General features: G+C 38.2%; 1 protein-coding gene across 3 annotated transcripts in view; it reads left to right on the top strand.

Annotated features, from left to right (window-relative positions):
* The window catches only part of DENND4A (DENN domain containing 4A), a 96843-nt gene extending 79642 nt beyond the window's left edge, over positions 1-17201 (top strand). For all 3 annotated transcript variants that reach the window (XM_074966576.1, XM_074966577.1, XM_074966578.1), the window contains 11 exons: positions 1261-2336; positions 3837-4053; positions 5864-5958; positions 8063-8238; positions 8334-8480; positions 9062-9272; positions 9555-9809; positions 10446-10563; positions 11303-11465; positions 12447-12511; positions 13293-17201. In XM_074966576.1, coding sequence (XP_074822677.1) covers positions 1261-2336; positions 3837-4053; positions 5864-5958; positions 8063-8238; positions 8334-8480; positions 9062-9272; positions 9555-9809; positions 10446-10563; positions 11303-11465; positions 12447-12511; positions 13293-13429 — 2660 coding nt within the window. In that variant the 3' untranslated portion in view covers positions 13430-17201. The remainder of the gene's footprint in view (positions 1-1260; positions 2337-3836; positions 4054-5863; positions 5959-8062; positions 8239-8333; positions 8481-9061; positions 9273-9554; positions 9810-10445; positions 10564-11302; positions 11466-12446; positions 12512-13292) is intronic.

Raw genomic sequence — 17201 nt, 5'->3', positions numbered from 1 at the left:
TATTTTCTAATCCTTTAATCATTCTCATGGCTCTTCTCTGAGCCTTCTCCAATTTATCAACATTCTTCTTGAACTGTGGGCACCAGAACTAGACCCAGTATTCCCGCAGCATTCAGACCCTTGCCAAATATAGAAGTAAAATACCTCTCTACTTTCCCTCTTAATGCACCCCTGAATCACATTAGGTCTTCTGGGTAAAGGGTAACCCTGGGAGCTCATGTTCAGCTGATTATCCACCATGACCCCCAAATCTTTTTGAGAGTCACCACTTGCCAGGATAGAGTTCCCCTTCCAATAAGTACGGCCTACATTCTTTGTTCCCAGATGTATCTACGTTTACATTTAGCTGCATTAAAAAGCATATTGTTTGCTTGCGCAGTTTACCAAGCAGTCAAGATCACTCTGAATCAGTGACCTGTCTTCATTATTTACCATTCCCCCAATTTTTTTGTCATCTGCAAAATTATCAGTGAAGATTTTGTTTTCATCCAGGTCATTGGTAAAAATGTTGAATAGCGTAGGGCCCCACTGACAACACACCCACTCAATGACAATTCCCCGTTTACAGTGACATTTTGAGACTTATCAGTTAGCCAGTTTTTAATCCATTTAATGCATACTTGTCAATTTTATATTGTTCTAGCTTTTTAATCAAAATGTTGTATTATACCAAGTCAAAAGCCTTAGAGAAGTCTAAATCTATTACATCAGCACTACTCCTTTAGCAACCAAAATGGTAATCTCATCCAAAAATATAACGAGTTTGTTTGACGGGATCTAGTTTCCGTAAAGCCATGTTGATTTTGCATTAATTACATTACCCTCCTTTAATTCTTTAATAGTCAAGTACCATATTAGCCACTCCATGATTTTGCTTCCTTCCCCTTCTTCCCCAATATCCCCTAACTTAGAGGGGAGGGATTGTTGTTAGAAGGGAGGCAATGGCTGCACAACACCTGAAGGAGCCATACTGCCACATGGGGGAAGCCCAGGCATTGGCACAAAGAAGCTGACCGTCACATTGGGTGTACCCAGTGATATGCAGGATCTCCCTGAATATCTCTGGACATCTGTGCATTTTATGGGCTGTGCCTGTTCTCTCTGTGCAGTCAAGCCAACCCAGCCCTAGTATCCACAAGCTGATACATTACCAGTTTGAAAGATGAAGCAGATTTACATTTTAATTTTTTTGCTAATTTTGACATTTTTTCATTTCTTGTTGTTTGACAAAAGTAAAGTAACTCATTTCTGTTTTTTCAGAAAGCCCAGCAGGGCTGCTGTTCACATCCACTTTTGAGGATACCAATGAAGCAGGAGTTATTCAAAGTAAAACCTTAAGAAAGAGACATAAAAGTGCTGTGGAACCTGACCTAAAACAGATGGCATGGGGAAGCAGGAACCGTAATCTGAGTGGAGATGCCCTGATGGGACTCATGATAAATAGAATTAACCAGAATGCAAGCCCTGAAGACATTGTTGAAAAATTAGGAGCTGATGCAAAAATACTATCTAATGTATTCCAGAAGAGCATCAGGCCAAATAGTCTTGACATCAGGAAGTCATCTTTAGGGTCTAAGAGAGAAAGTATGGAGAAGGAATCTAGTGATGAAGAGGTACCTTTCTATGGCAGTTTTGCAGATAAAACAGAGTCTCCTGTTATCTTTGATTTAGAAGACTTGGATGCTGAACCTGACACAGCTAATGAAAAGCCTAAGAAGTTACAGCGTATTAGCAGCTTTCTAATAAAACCAGTTGAAAAAATAGATGTGGAAACTGGATTTGATCCCCTCTCAATGCTGGTTGCTGAGACAGAGCAACAGAAAGAAGATGATGAAGACGATGATGACAAAAGTGTTTCAACACCATCTGCAAGGCGAGACTTAGCTGAAGAAATAGTGATGTACATGAACAACATGAGTAGCCCTTTAACAAGCCGTGCACCAAGCATTGACTTGCAAAAAACATACGATGACAAAAATGTTAGTAAAAAGAGTCCAGCAGTCACCCAGCCATGCAGAAGATCCAGCCTTCCCCCATACTCCCCCAGGCCAGTGAGTCTTACCAAATCCAAAAGTTATCACATAAAAAATGAAGAAAGGCCAAGGGACAGGCTTTGGTCCTCTCCATCATACACTCCAAACAGTCCAGCAAGGGAACAGTCACAGGACATGGCTGGTGCATTAACTCTAGTGTCTCCACCTTCGTTCAACTTAGATACGCTATTAACACCTACATTTGATGTTCTGAAAAGCAGCATGTTTTCTGCTGGGAAAGGGGTTGCTGAGAAGGCTAGCAAGTGGTATTCAAAGTTTACTATGTATGCTGCATCCTCAAAGGTAAACTTTCACAATTACTTTGAGATTTTTCAAAAGATACATTCTTATGAAGAAAGGACATAATTCTGTAGAGGCTGAAACAGTGAACCTTGTGTGCGGAAAAGGCCTAGTTGGCTAACATACATCAGGGCAGAGTATATGCACAACATCCATTAGTGATGAAATGGGATTTGCTAGAACCTGATTTACTGTACTGGATCAGACCATTATTCAATTAAATGCAGTGACTGACAGTTTCAAAGCAATTGAAGGTCCTAGAAAGTTTGACTAGAAAGTCAACAGCAGATCTACAGATTCAGTATGTATTCAAGGAATTCTAGTATTTAGCTGTACTCGTTTCTCACTTTCTGTACCAGAAGTGTCTGGAGATGCAATAAAGATAGTATGTTGTGCCCTGGAGAGGGAGCAGATTGGATAACTCTTGTCAATTAGGAAGCAATATTGATGGATTTGGAAGGGCATCTGATTTGTTCAGCTACCAGAAGGATGGTGTCTTTAAGCGGTTGCTGTGAATATGTGGGGGAATGTAATGTGAAGAAAAATAGGGGATTCTTGAACATTTTCAGTTAGGCTTAGCTGGCACAAGGACAGAAAAAAATTTGGTGGTTATGGCTCCCAACAGATATCTTTCCTTTGTCGTGTAAATCTTTTACTAATTATATTTGGGAACTAGATGTGTTGTGTTTTCCAGTACCGGACTAGAATATGTGCAGCTTTTATTTAACATATGTCTTTATGGAGCAGGATAGTGGTTACTGAGACTAGGAAAAGTGTCTTTGGTCTTTACTTTAGAGAAGTAAATGAAAGCTTGTCCATCATAAGCAAGAAATTCTCAGATAAATGCAACTTAACTTCGAAATGTACATTTCATGTATGAACAGTATTACAGCTATTAGACCCTTTACTTTTTATATAAACTATCTTAAATAGTGTGCACCTGGGAAAATGCTTTTTCAAATAGTCTGAATGATGCAGTATTTTTTATGTAGCAAGTATCTTTTTGTATATGTCCGTTTAACAGACACTTCTGTCTGTCTTAAAATGAACAGAAACAATTTGAAGAAAAATTGTTCCAGCGTTAATTTGAAAAATGGAAGTCATCTTATATTCAATAATTTGCTGATCTAAAGCTGTGACTGCGTTAAATTGTTTTGTTTGAATTCCCACCAACGCTGCCACTGGTTCAACTTGTATCAGTCATAGAAACAGTGGAAATGCTAGCGTAGACAGGCTCCCAGTGGATGTTGGGGATCTAACCCAAAGATTTTTTTAAAAGGAGCTCATAGAGCTCTACTAAATACTGAATAAAGACTGGCTTATGTTTTAGTCATTTCCAGGTTCTCAATACAAATCTGAGCTGAACTATCTATCAGGGAGAAATTCTTGGGCGTCCAACTTCTCATAATAAAATAAAAATAATATTTTTATCTTTCAGAAATGTTTCCATTTGCCTTTAATTTTCTGAGCATAGAAAATGACAATATCACTGTTTCTTTGTAGGATCAAAATTCAGACCGAGCAAGTGTTTCATCTCTTGGAGTTCTGGATTCAGAATCTACCTCTCTAACTGATGAAGATGTCTGCAATGACTTTGAAGGTACTTCTTCTCCTCAAGAGAACAATGACACCTCAGTAATGAAGGGAATTGGTCTAAGTAGGACAAGCCTAGAAAGTTCAGCTTCTCATGATGGCTCATCCAAGCAATTCTATCACTGTGGTAAGAGGTTTTTTTATATTTTCATTAAATTTGCAATCACTTGCTCAAAACCATAGTGTTGAAAGCTGTGGCCTCTTTTTTCATAATTTTAGTTCATAATTTGGGATCACAGTAGATAGATTAGCCTTTTTTGTGAGGGGAAGCAAATGTATGCAAACTACTACCACACTGCATGCATGTCCCCACCAATGTGTGTTCTTATTACTAGCTCCTTGGGAAAGGGACCATCTTTTTGTTCCGTTTACACAGCCCCTAGTACAATGGGGTTCTGATCCATGACTGGGGAGTACAAATAGTGGTGGTGGTGGTGATGGTGATGATGATGATGATGATGATGATCTCATGAACATCTTTATATTCCACCTTACTGTTACTGGAGTTGATCTTGTATGGCCCCAATTTCTTCAGTGGCTAATAGACAACTGCTCTTTTCTGCTAAGAGAGGATTATATAACCTGCTAATGTCTTTTACAAGGCTTGCTTTTTGGTATCTCATTTTATTGTTCCTGGCTTTTTTGTTTTTCTTCTTAATAGTAATAATAAAAATCCTTAATAAAAGTAACGTGTTTCCATGTAGAGAGCAAGACAGGTATTTTACTGAATTGTCTCTAATCTTTAGAGGAGATTAAATGGTTGTTTTTTGTGTAACATACAGATTTCCGCATAAATGTCATGACAGAGAATCCCATTTTAACTACAACCAGAGTGAGAGGAAGCATGGTTTAGTGAGGAAAGTATGGGACTGGGAATCAGGAGTGCTGTGTTCTCTTTGGGGCTGTGCCACAGACTGTCTGATGTTGAACAAGTCATTTAGTATCACCATTTTTTTTTCCTGCAAAAAACAAATTCCATTCATTTAACCCCTTCTGATGAGAAATGTCTGTCTCTTTCTGGACAGCAGACCGTAGGAAAACTTCAAATATCTTTCACGGAGCCCTGCTGCTGGTCTCACAGGAATGGACCTAGGGGACAGAATTTCATTTTGCTGCTGGAATGGGGAGTGTTTCTGGAGTGGTGGTGTGTGAATATGGGGCAAGGAGGGGACTGGAGCATGGAAGGGAAATGGGTTTATAGCAGGAAGTAATTTCTTGTTTAAGAGGTAAAGAGGTAAACAGCAGCGTAACTGTTTGAGTAGTGTCTGTGCATGGATGACAGGCATACCGAGGCTGCAGGACGTGAAAGCTGGACGGCATACTCTTAGGGTTATTTGCATTCTATTAGGGGCGACCGTGCTGGGCTTTCTTAGTAAGAATTGAAAAAAACTGGATTTAGACCAAAACAAGTTAAACCTCTTCCCACTCTACCACTTTCCTGTATGTGCACATGCAGGTACGCACACGTAAGATGTCATTAGTAATCATCAAGTTCTCCCTTAGTGAATTATCAGGGTGGGTGTTTGGTGTGAGAGAGATTTTAACCACCTTGTACTTCATTTTTCCCATCTGTAATTGTGGTTCTGTCTAGCTGCTTCCGTAGCAGTATCTTTCATCCCTCCTTAGCTTTGATTCATGCAGGAACCACTAGAACCTGTTCCTAGCTATTAACATGTTCCTTTCACAGAATCTACATATACTGGGTTTCCATGCTTGGCAACTCACTGTTATCCCTGTGTTGGCAGCAGCCTCAGGCCCTGTCTTAGCAACTCACTCTGTTCCAAGGCATCTCCAGCATAATAATTGACCTGCTGTAGCTCCCTAAACATACTTTACTGTGTAAAGTCACTTGGTCAAAGACCAATGTAGATTCTACTGTAAATTTATATTCTGTAGTAACAAATACTTTTTTTTATTTGCTTATCATCAATTAATAGGTTCCCTTTCAAAGTTCCCCTTGCCTGACAAATCAGAGTTGATGTCTTCTTGCAGCACAAGCAGCACCAGTATGTTTCAGAACTATGCTATGGAGGTATAGTATGATGTGTCTTGCTATAGCATCTTAATTTGGATAGAAAAGAAACAACTTTTCTTCATGTATTTCTTAGACATATTCCAAATAAAAACAAAAGAACATATTCCAAGTAAAGACGAAATGCCACTTTAAACTCAGTTAAAACTCCAAGTTAGACTCCGTATATGGAAATCAGTAAATAGGTAAATGCTTTCAATAACAGAGGTTGAAATCCTGCTCTAAAAATGTCTTGATTATTCTTGCAATCCCTTAGTTTAGAATAAGGCTGGGATTTTCAAAGGATCCAGGAGGAAATTAGTTGCCATGGGATTTGGGGCATCTAAAAGCAACAGTGACACATCTTAAACAACTCTGTCAGTTTAAAAAATATACTTTTTTTTTAAATGGTAACTGTGTGATTAATTTTAGTTTCTTCCTTGGGTCTTTGTCCACACAGAACCTGCTATGGGTGTGTATGCCCCATGCACGTGAGTCTGGAACTTTTAGCCAGCAGTGCCTGTTGGGGCTGTACACGCATCCTTCACACCCTCGCACCTCCTATAGGGAGGGTATGAAAGGCGAAGCAGCCCCAAGGACCATTCAGTTCCTTCTCGCTGCCCAGGGTATTTTGTTGCCACCCGCCGCCCAGTGTCTTAAGATTTTCTACTCATTCACACCTCCTCCCTCTTGAGTTAGGGCATGCTCTACTGGGGCTCAGTTGACGTCTGTAGCTTGTCTAGGGGAGACCTTATTTCTCAGATCTGTGGGATGACTCCTTGGAATTTAGTTCATATGTTTACCAGACACTGCTCCATTGTGGCAGCTTCTAGATCTATTTGGCAGGGCTGTCCTAAAGTTGTTCTTTAGATAGGACTGCTGTCACCCACCTCTCTGAGGGGTAACTGTTAGTCAGTCACTTACCATGCAATCTTTGTGGACAAATGCTCAAAGAAGATGGTTATTTCCCTTACAGTAACTGGAGTTCTTTGAGAGGCTTTTAGTTTATGCAGTTCTCACAAGCCACCCACCCTCCTTCCTCACTGATACGGGTCCTTTATTTGGATTTCTCTATTAGTGAAGGAACTGAATGGTAATTAAGGCTGCTGCACCATTTATACTTCGGGGCACAAGGATGTGCAGAGAGCATGTACAGCCCCCACAGACACTGCTGGCTAAAATGTTCCAGGTTTGCACAGGTGGGGCGCACACACCTACAGTAAGATCCATGTGGCCAATAGTCCCTTTAGTAACTGGAGTTCTTTGAGATAAGTAACTTCTCTTTATTGATACTGAAAGAATATTTAAGATGTGATTTATTTTTATCTCTAATGCTGTTTATGTACTTTTTACATTTTATTTAATTTGGACAATGAAATAGACTACCGGTAGTTACTTTTCTGTATTCAGTTAGGTTTTAGTTCTCATGTACTAGCCATCTTTACAGAGGAGTGTTTAAATTCAAGCAGTTATTTATTTTGTTGTTTAGTTAAAATAATTTGTCTACTATTAGGGTGTTTGGGTTTTTGGTTTGGTTAATAAATCCTACATTTTAGGCCTAAACAACTTACAATGTCCCTTGAGCAAACTGATAACAAAGCCCACATTATTATTCTAGATACATCAGTGTTTGTAAGGTTTGAGCTATCCTGGTAGACCAGTAAGAAGGGAAGCCAACCAATTCAGCTACAATATATTTGTGTACTGCATGAGCAAATTAATTCAGGCCTTAATCTGTTTACATTACAATAGATCTGAGTCTTCACAAACTCATTCTTGTAGGTAATTAATTTCTCTGAGATATATCATTCATTCCATCATTCACTTCTGTTTCACCCTATGACACTGATGGGTCCATGGAAGCATCAACTGAACACTAATGTACTTTGGATTGAAGCTTAATATTGATGTATTGAGGCCAAAAAGTTCAATCTTGAATGCTTGAAGTTCGGCAGTTATGTTACTTTTAGGTACCTAGATATAGATTTAGGTACTAAGCTTTTCGGCACCTAAGCATGAACATGTTGGCCTTAGTCTGTTCTCGTCTGTGCATTTTCTTTGTAACAAAGAGCAAAGAAGTTCTGAAGCCCCTATAGAACTCCTCTTACTTAAGTACTATACGCAGGTACTCATCTCAAGCTGTTCGCGATGTCGAACTTGTGACTGTCTGGTTCATGATGAAGAAATCATGGCAGGATGGACTGCAGATGATTCAAATCTCAATACCACATGTCCCTTCTGTGGCAACCTATTCCTGCCTTTTTTGAATATTGAAATCCGAGATCTGCGGCGACCTGGGAGGTAATTTGTTATATGATTTCTCACTCAAGGTTTTATATGCTCAAATTTTAATTTAAGAGTTTCTTACATCACATTAACACTTCATTTCCTCATAGGTACTTTCTGAAGTCCAGTCCATCTACAGAGAATATGCAGCTTCCATCACCTTTTTCAAATCAGACAGGAAAGTCCTGTATCTCTACTCCCACATCATGTCTTGCTACATCCGTAATGCCTGTTCAAGATGATTTTAATTCAAAATGGTAAATGTGCATTTTCTATTGACCGATACTTCACCTGAAATAATTCAGTGGCATGAGTAAGTTCATAACTAATGGAAATAAATTTCATTACAAAGCGATTAAAATGTGAAAAGATAGAAGAAAAGTCTGTTTAACATGAGGACCTCCTTACTGTTCCTCACTGCCCCGTGTGAGTTGGACATTTGGCAGGTTTGCTGTGTTAACTGTTTCCATTCCCTCTCTGTAGCAGAAAGTCACATCCATAATGCTGCAACATTGGCTGTAGTCCCTGACTGGGGCCCATGTCCATCATGGTTTTCTCATAGCATGCTGCTGTACAACAAGCATATTTCTTCTTATGGTGTTTCTGTTCTTTGCGAGGAGTGTCTCTTTTCCTTGTGACATGGACAGTGTGGTTGGCTGGGCGGCGTTTGAGGTGCTACTTTGGGCCTGGGGTTCAGTCATAATGAGGGTCGAGAGCCAATGAGTAGTGGTCCAGTTAGGTTTTTGTTTTACATCTTTGCTTATTTAACACCCAGTATGTCTGAACACTAAAAGAAAAATGTGAAAGCTGGTCTTGTTTGTAACCATATGTTTTTCAGCAAATCTAAACAACAGGACAGCTCTTGTGCCAGAAGTATCCAAATCCCTTCAGGAAGAAGACAAAATATTGCTGGGTCAGAATGTCCAAGTCACGCTGTAGCAAGAAGTGTCAGTACTTATGGTCCACTGGAAGAGGATGAGAAGGGAAGCTGGAAGCTCAGCCATATTGTGCCCACTGGCAGCCTGCCAACCACTTTGCAAGGCACAACGGTGTGTAGTGGTTTGCTTATAATTTAAGCAACAGTGTTTTAAATATGCAGTAGACTTCAGCATGCAGAATAGTATTAATGTCAGCTGAAATCACCTTCCCAAGTCACAAGCAGTAATAGATCTCATGATTTTAATTTGAACTAAAATTAATTTCAGTGTGTAGACTTTGGTATTCCTGGAAGGGAACAATTAACAGTCACAAGAGTGTTTTGTTTTTTGTTTTTTTTTTTATAAAGAGAGCTACATTTCATGTGATTTATTTTCTTCCTTTTTGTACAATAGGAGTCTTTGGGACTAGAATGGCGTTTATGTAGTCCTGACCCCATCACTGTTCCTTACCTAAGTCCTCTAGTGGTATGGAAAGAGCTTGAAAGCTTGCTTGAAAATGAAGGGGATCGTGTGATAACAGTGGCAGATTTTGTAGACCATCATCCTATCGTGTTTTGGAATCTGGTGTGGTATTTCAGGCGTCTGGACTTGCCCAGTAACTTACCAGGACTAATACTTTCTTCTGAGCACTGTAATAAAAACTCAAAGGTATGGAAAAAGATAGGGCAGTATTGAATTCTGAGGACTTGAATGTTTGTCTTTCAGTGATTGATCTGATTCTACAGTCCGTATGTAGAAGTAGCTCTTGTGCTAGTGCTTACAAGTAACTGGACCCAATCCTCAGCTAGTGTAAATTGTTATAACTCCATTTACTTTAATTGGCCCAGTGTATTTCCATACCTTAACTCTTGAACTTAGACCCAGTGGTGCCTGTGCTGGATGTAGTAAGCTACGGGTGGCAGCCTCAATGAAGTTTAGTGTGCTATTCTAACTACAAGGGACTTCACAACTAAAATTTTTGACTTTATTATTTCATGGCAGAAAAAAAGGAGCTGAATGGAATGGGGGGGTGTAGGTGTTTGTTTGTGGAAAGGTGAGGAGGAGAAGAAACCCTTTAGGCCTTGTTGCAGAGCCCTGGGCTTTCATCATTACCAGGATCCAGACTATAATGGGAAATAGTGGTTTTGCTATGAACAACCCAGTTTACAGCGGCTTAGGTTAAAGCTGTTATCTTCTGACCTACTGGTCTGATGTGTGTATCAGTTAAACTGGGAAAGTCAGCTGTTACAACAGTCATACACTCTCTCTGTATTCAAAGGCTTATGTATTAATCTTCCAATTCAGATTCCACGAAACTGCATGTCAGAGGACAGTAAATATGTTCTCATTCAGATGCTATGGGACAATATGAAGTTGCATCAGGATCCAGGACAGCCCCTATATATTCTGTGGAATGCACAGAGTAAGTTGTCTATTTAAAAACCAAAGTAGCGTTGATTTTCAGCAACTAAAGAACATAGTTTGAAAAGAGATCTTTTTTCATTTTAGTTATCCTATATAGATATACAACTGATTTTTTGATCAAACCACTTTTTGTCTTGCAGGTCAAAATCGTACTCTTTTGTTTGAGAGTGAGTGTTATGTTTGTTGCTGCTATTGCTAACTTTTTTGTGATATTTATTTATTTATTTTTGGGGGGGGGGAGTGTTTTACAAGTAGATTTTAGCTTCCAGCATACTGCTTCAACAAGTTTTGTTTTCCAGTATAAGTAGGCCACCATTTCTTGTCAGTGTTTTCTTTATGAGAGAGAGAGAGAGTGAGGAATAGTAGGATTGTGCTTGGTGATTCACAAAACTTATACAGTAGTTTGTACAAAACATTTCAATAAATCCATCCATTTAGCCTCTTTTTCTTGTTTTAGAATTTTAGTTTTTTTACTAAGTACTTAATTGCTACTAAAAGACCTGCAAATGGTCAGTAGACCCATTTATGGCTGTTTATTTGTGCTTGTCTCATATATTCCTGTTCTCTTTCTTTACCCTGATGCTGTTCTGACTTGACGCTTGTTTCTTTATTATTATTTTTGATGATGTATTGGGTGTATCCACATTTTTATAGCCTTCCATTGTTTTTGGTTTTCTCATACCATACTGCTGTACAAAAAGCATATTTCTTCTTACGGTGTTTCTGTTCTTTGGCAGCCCAAAAGTATCCAGTGGTCCATTTATTGCAAAAAGATGATGACTCCTTTAACCAGGAGCTCTTGAGAAGCATGGTGAAAAGTATTAAGATGAATGATGTCTATGGACCAATGAGTCAAATCTTAGAGCGATTGAACAAATGGCCACAGATTAAAAGACAGAGGTAGGAATACTCCTGTATCAAATTGAAGCAGGCTTTTGCAATGAGCATGGTATCGCAGTATGAACAGTATGTTCAGAGGTTTACAACCTTTCAAGGTGTTCAGCAATGTTCTTCAAAGAGTACCTACTAAATCTGGTCAGTGTTTTTTAAAAATTATTATTGCAAAAGCTTTATTTTAAAAATACTTCGTTTTTTTTTATTTCATTCCAAATTTTCCAGGAAGTTGGTTGGTTGGTTGGGTTTTGGTTTTTTTGGGCGGGGCGGGGTTTGGACAAAATTCAAGAATTTTTATTTTCATTTTGGGGTGGGTTTTTCCTCACTTTCTTTTATTTCCTTCCTTCCTTCCCATTTTTTGTCCTCATAAAGTATATAGGAGTAGGAGTCTCAAGAAGGGAGAAAAATGTTACTTAATTTCACATTTTAAACTTTTTTCCTTCACTTTTCCAGTGGGAAAAGGTAAAAAAGTGAGAGAAAAGGAGAAGGGGGGGAAAAGAAATGAGATTTTGTTTTATTTAGGAAAAAATGTCGACATATCTAGAGAATCAAAATGTTTCCATGGAAAATCTTTAATTCTCTCAAAAAAATCACTTTTCAGAAAGAAGTTTGTAACAAAAATTTTTTTTAATCTTCTCTAATATCTTTTATCACTAGTATATTTTGTGTCTGTCCCATATGTGCATGTTCCAGTTAAGGCCTGATCCAGACTCCACTGACTTCATTGGGAGTTGGATCAGGCCCTTAGCCTATAAACTCCTAGGTAAAGGGACCTTGTCATTTTCCATGTTGGAGCACCAAACACAGTATAGGGGCTCAACAAATAATGATTTTCAAGGTGGCATTTTTTTCAGCAGTGTGTTAAAATAAGTACTGTTTGTTTACTTATGTTTTGGCCTGATTTTGGATTGTCTAATATTGATTTCAAATGGTACCATCTTTCAGAATTAAAAGTAATGACTTTTTTTTTTTTTTTTACATTTTTAGGAGCCTCTATAGAGAAATATTATTTCTTTCACTTGTTGCTCTAGGAAGAGAGAACATTGATATAGGTAAGTTATAAACTGTATTTAGGTATATGTAGATTAATCATTTATACAAACCATTATTTCAGCTTTCAAGAAAAAAATATCTCTTTTGGTATATTTGAATGTGCGCAGTGTTCATGAAAACTGCTGATAATATGCTTTCCTAGTATGTGTCTTTTTAAAAATAAATAATATAAATAAATAAATAAATAAATAAATATATATATATATATATATATATATATATATATATATAAAAAAAAAAAATAAGTACTGTTACAAGGACTCTTCAGCTATTTCATGAAAATAGGCACAACTATACTATTGGCATAGGGTTGCCACCTGTCCAGGTTTTACCTGGACAGTCCAGTTTCTGGCTTCCATGTCTGGGTGTGATTTAGGGTTGCCAGGTGCCTGGTTTTCTACCAGAAAGTCCAGTCAAAAAGGGGACCTGGCAACTCTAAATAGTACCCAAACCAAAAGTCTGGTTACCATGGGGCATGGGGAAGCACTGGGTCATTAACCCCTGCCAGCCCCTGCTCAGCTGGGGCCGCCTCCTACCTGCAGGCAGGCTCCTTGAGAGGAGGCAGCAAGTGACAGGGGGTGAGGAGGAAAAGGAAAGAGCGATGGGGCGGGGAGGAGCTAGCGATGGGGCGAGGCCTTGGGGGAAGGGGCAGAGCAGGGGCGGGGCCTAAGGGATCTGGTTACCAGCAACTAGAAAGGTGGTTAGCATCTTATGGTGGTTGGTATCTTAGCATCTATATAAGTATGGTACAATACGTAGATTTTCTTTTTATTTCTGCAGATGCTTTTGACAGAGAATACAAAATGGCCTATGATCGTCTCACAGCTAATCAGGTGAAGAGCACTCACAACTGCGATAGACCACCAAGTACTGGAGTGATGGAATGCCGAAAGATTTTTGGAGAACCATATCTTTAATATATATATATTTATTTTAATGAATTGTATACATCTGTAAAGTCACAAAGAACATCTTGGTCTTCAGTGTTTAAAAACATATTTACAAATGTACTGTGTCAGACTGGGAAAAATTGGGCCCATGTACAGTTACAAAAATGGACAATGAGCAAAGAAGGGGCCAAATATTACTTTCCTCTCCTTGCTTCTCCCTGCAAATCATTTTGTGGAATAGGGGACTCTAAACTAAATCAGTTCTCTAACGGGGGACAACATTTTACAGTCCTTTTAAAGAAAACTTGGGAGAGGCAGACAAAAATGATGCACTGAAACTAGCAAGAGTGAAGTAAATTCTGCAAATCTGTTTACATAGAATATTCAAAATGTTACGAAGAGCATACAAAGTTGTATTATACATATTTTAAATTGTTTATAGTAAGTTGATATTTTTTTAATCTTTTTAATTACTCTAGTGAATTTTAAATGAATTTATTGCATAAGCAATACAGTGCTCATTTTTTTCTGCTATTTATAGTACCTGGTCCAATTAGGTTTTGAAAATATAATTTGTTTTTGAAGTGGTCTATAATTTCAGCACTGTCCTAGGTAACATTCTGGGGCCAGTATTTCTCTTACACACACACAGAATTATATACTACCACTGCAATTAGATGAAAAGTATGGCAAACTTGTGTAAAAGTATGGTTATTAACACTCTGTTGACTCTGTACAGTATCTTAATTTCTGTAGAAGTCCCCCACAAAATTCTGTAATACATTGAAGGATCCCACAATTTACTTTAAGGAGATCCAATGCTTTTTAGCTGTTGGCATTCACTAATTTAATATATCTATGGATATAGATTACAAGATGTATAGCAAATAGCTTACAAAAATAGTTCCACATAAAATGTATAGTGTACAGTCCTGTATATGGAGGTGTAGGTATCTTTGTAAATGCCCTAAACATGGCACTTAGTTCATCCTGGTCCAAAGCTACACTTTTTTTTTTTTTTTAAATAAGAAAATGGATATGGCAAATATACTACATGAAATATATAGGGAATGGAATCCATTGGGATATGCTGTATGTCAGAAGGTATATTTGGATTGGCTGATCTTATGTTTCACAGGCAACACAGTAACTTTGGCTCTGTAAAGAAAATATCTCCACCTTGGAGTCATGACTTCTGGCTCATGGTTTGAAGTTCTAGAAATTTCAGAAAATGTTACACACTCATTCACAGCAGCTACACACCAGAAAGTGGGTTTTATGTATAAAGTATCAAAGGTTCTATGTGCAAGTTCTTTTTCCTACCACCCTGCAGCATTGGAGGTGGAGAAGACACTTTCAATCTTTGGGAGACAGGTTTGGGTTTGCCTGCCTGCAGACATCCCTCAACCTTTCTCATTTCCAAGAGCAAGCCTACCATGATATTTACCTAGGTGGAAAGGATAAATATACCTTTTTGTGGGAGTTTTCTGCATCGCTCCAGACACTCACATCTGCCATCTTGTCAGAGTTAACGAGGGGCAGTGAGGACTCCATCCTGTTTCCACTGAAGTAAATTGAAAAATTCTCTTGACTTCATTATTATTATTATTATATTTTATTTTATTATTGAATGGAAATATGATTAGACCTTTAGAGGGTAATTTCAAAGCACCTACCAATCCCCCTTCAAAAGAATAAGGGGATGCTACCCTAAGCAGAAGGTTTTAAAATGTCAAGAGCTACAGTTTACTCTTAATGTTACATGCGAAATACATCTTGACCCACGTTTGGTCTTTTTGGATCAGCTTTCATTGAATAATACCTCTTTCCTAAGATGCTGCTAATCATGTAGCTATTCTTTTCTTTAGGGGGAGATAGCAACATTACATTGACCACCAGTTTTCACATGCTTAATTATTTTAAAAATGTGTGATGCTTTATTTTGTAGTGCCCACATTTTCTGAAAAGTATTCCTCACTGATGTTGTAACACTACCATATTAATCATCAGTTACAATACATGATAAATACACTGCCAACATGTTCAGCTCAGTCTTCAGAACAAGCGTGCAGAATACATGATCATTACTTTTGAACTTACTCATTGTAAGTACCTAGTAACATGTATGCATGCTCTGCTGTAGCTACATTGTATTTACCAAGTAAAAGTTACCTTCAATAGTTGCCATGTATGTAAATAACTACCTGCATATTTGTGCTGTGTATAATGCAGTGTTATACCACTTTCTGTAAATCCTATTTCCAACTACAGTTACTACTACTTGATAATCACCATTTTATAGTACCTAATAACCATGAAGGAGAACAAGCTGTTTCTCCAGAGCGGTCATTGGTGTTATAGAGGTACTTGGAAAGCTATGAGGCAGGCTTCATGCTTTAGATTGAGCGGTTAGCCTGTACTGGCACAAGTATCTGAGTCTGGTCTCCAAACCAAGTCTCATTTGATAGTGCATTACGTTGCAACTATGCACTTGTGCTAGCACAGAATATCAACATATTTAATACATAGCCCAATCCTTTAGCCCAGCTTGCTTATGACTACTTTCTACCACCTTAATTGTAGAAGACCAAACAAGTTTGCCAGCTGATGCAGGTATGAAAAGTCCCTTCAGTATTGTATTGAAAGCACATAATGTACCATAAAAATATTGTGTGTCTCTCATTATTTCAGGCAAGCAATTTTAGCATGCCCTTGCCCTCTTAAGACTGCATTTCTAAAAGGTTGCTGATGTTTAGTTGTGCTTGCTTTACATTAATATATCATGTAGTTTTTATTTATCAAATTAAATCATTATACACTTAACTTTTAAATACTCCTTTTGCAAAACCTGTTGTAAGTCAGTCAGCTGTAGAAACATTATAACATAAGAATGGCCATACTGGGTTAGACCAATGGTCCATCTAGCCAAGTATGTTGTCTTCCAACAGTGGCCAATGCCAGATGCTTCAAAAGGAATAAATAGAAGAGGGCAATTATCAAGTGATCATTCAGTCCCAGTTTATGGCAGTCAAAGACTTGGGGACATCCAGTGCATGGGGTTGCTTCCCTGACCATCTTGGCTAATAGGTCCATCAATGGCTATCTTCCATGAACTTATCTGATTCTTTTTTTTAGACCAGTTATAGTTTTAACTTTTGGCCATCACAATATACCCTGGCAACAAGTTGACTGTGTGTTGTGTGAAGAAGTACTTCCTTTTGTTTGTTTTCAACCTGCTGTCTGTTAATTTCATTAGATGACCCTGGGTTCTTGTGTTTTATGTGAAGGGGTAAATAACACTTCCTTATTCATTTTCTCCACCCCATTCATGATTTTACAGCCCTCTGTCAGATCCCCCTTAGTCGTCTTTTTTCCCCAACCTGAAGAGTCCCAGAGTTTTTCATCTTTCCTCCTATGGAAGCTGTTCCGTACCCTTAATCATTTTTGTTCCCCTTCTCTTTTTTCTTTTCCATTTCTAATATATCTTTTTGAGCTGGGATGACCAGAACTGCACGCCATATTCAAAGTGTGGGCATATCATGGATTTATATAGTGGCATTATGATATTTTTATCTTCTCTATCCCTTTTCTAATGGTTCCTAACATTTAGTTTTTTCAGCTGCTTCTCCCATTGAATAGATGTTTTTAGAAAATGATCCATGATGACTCCAAGATCTTTCTTGAGTGATAACAGCTAATTTAGACCCCATCATTTTGTATGTATAGTTGGAATTATGTTTTCCAGTGCATTACTTTGCATTTATTAACATTGAATTTCATCTGCCATTTTGTTCCCAGT

Source organism: Natator depressus, chromosome 10, assembly GCF_965152275.1.
Source record: "Natator depressus isolate rNatDep1 chromosome 10, rNatDep2.hap1, whole genome shotgun sequence".
Classification (NCBI taxonomy): Eukaryota; Metazoa; Chordata; order Testudines; family Cheloniidae; genus Natator; species Natator depressus.
Note: the sequence above shows the minus strand (reverse complement) of the source record. Positions and strands in the feature narration are given on the sequence as shown.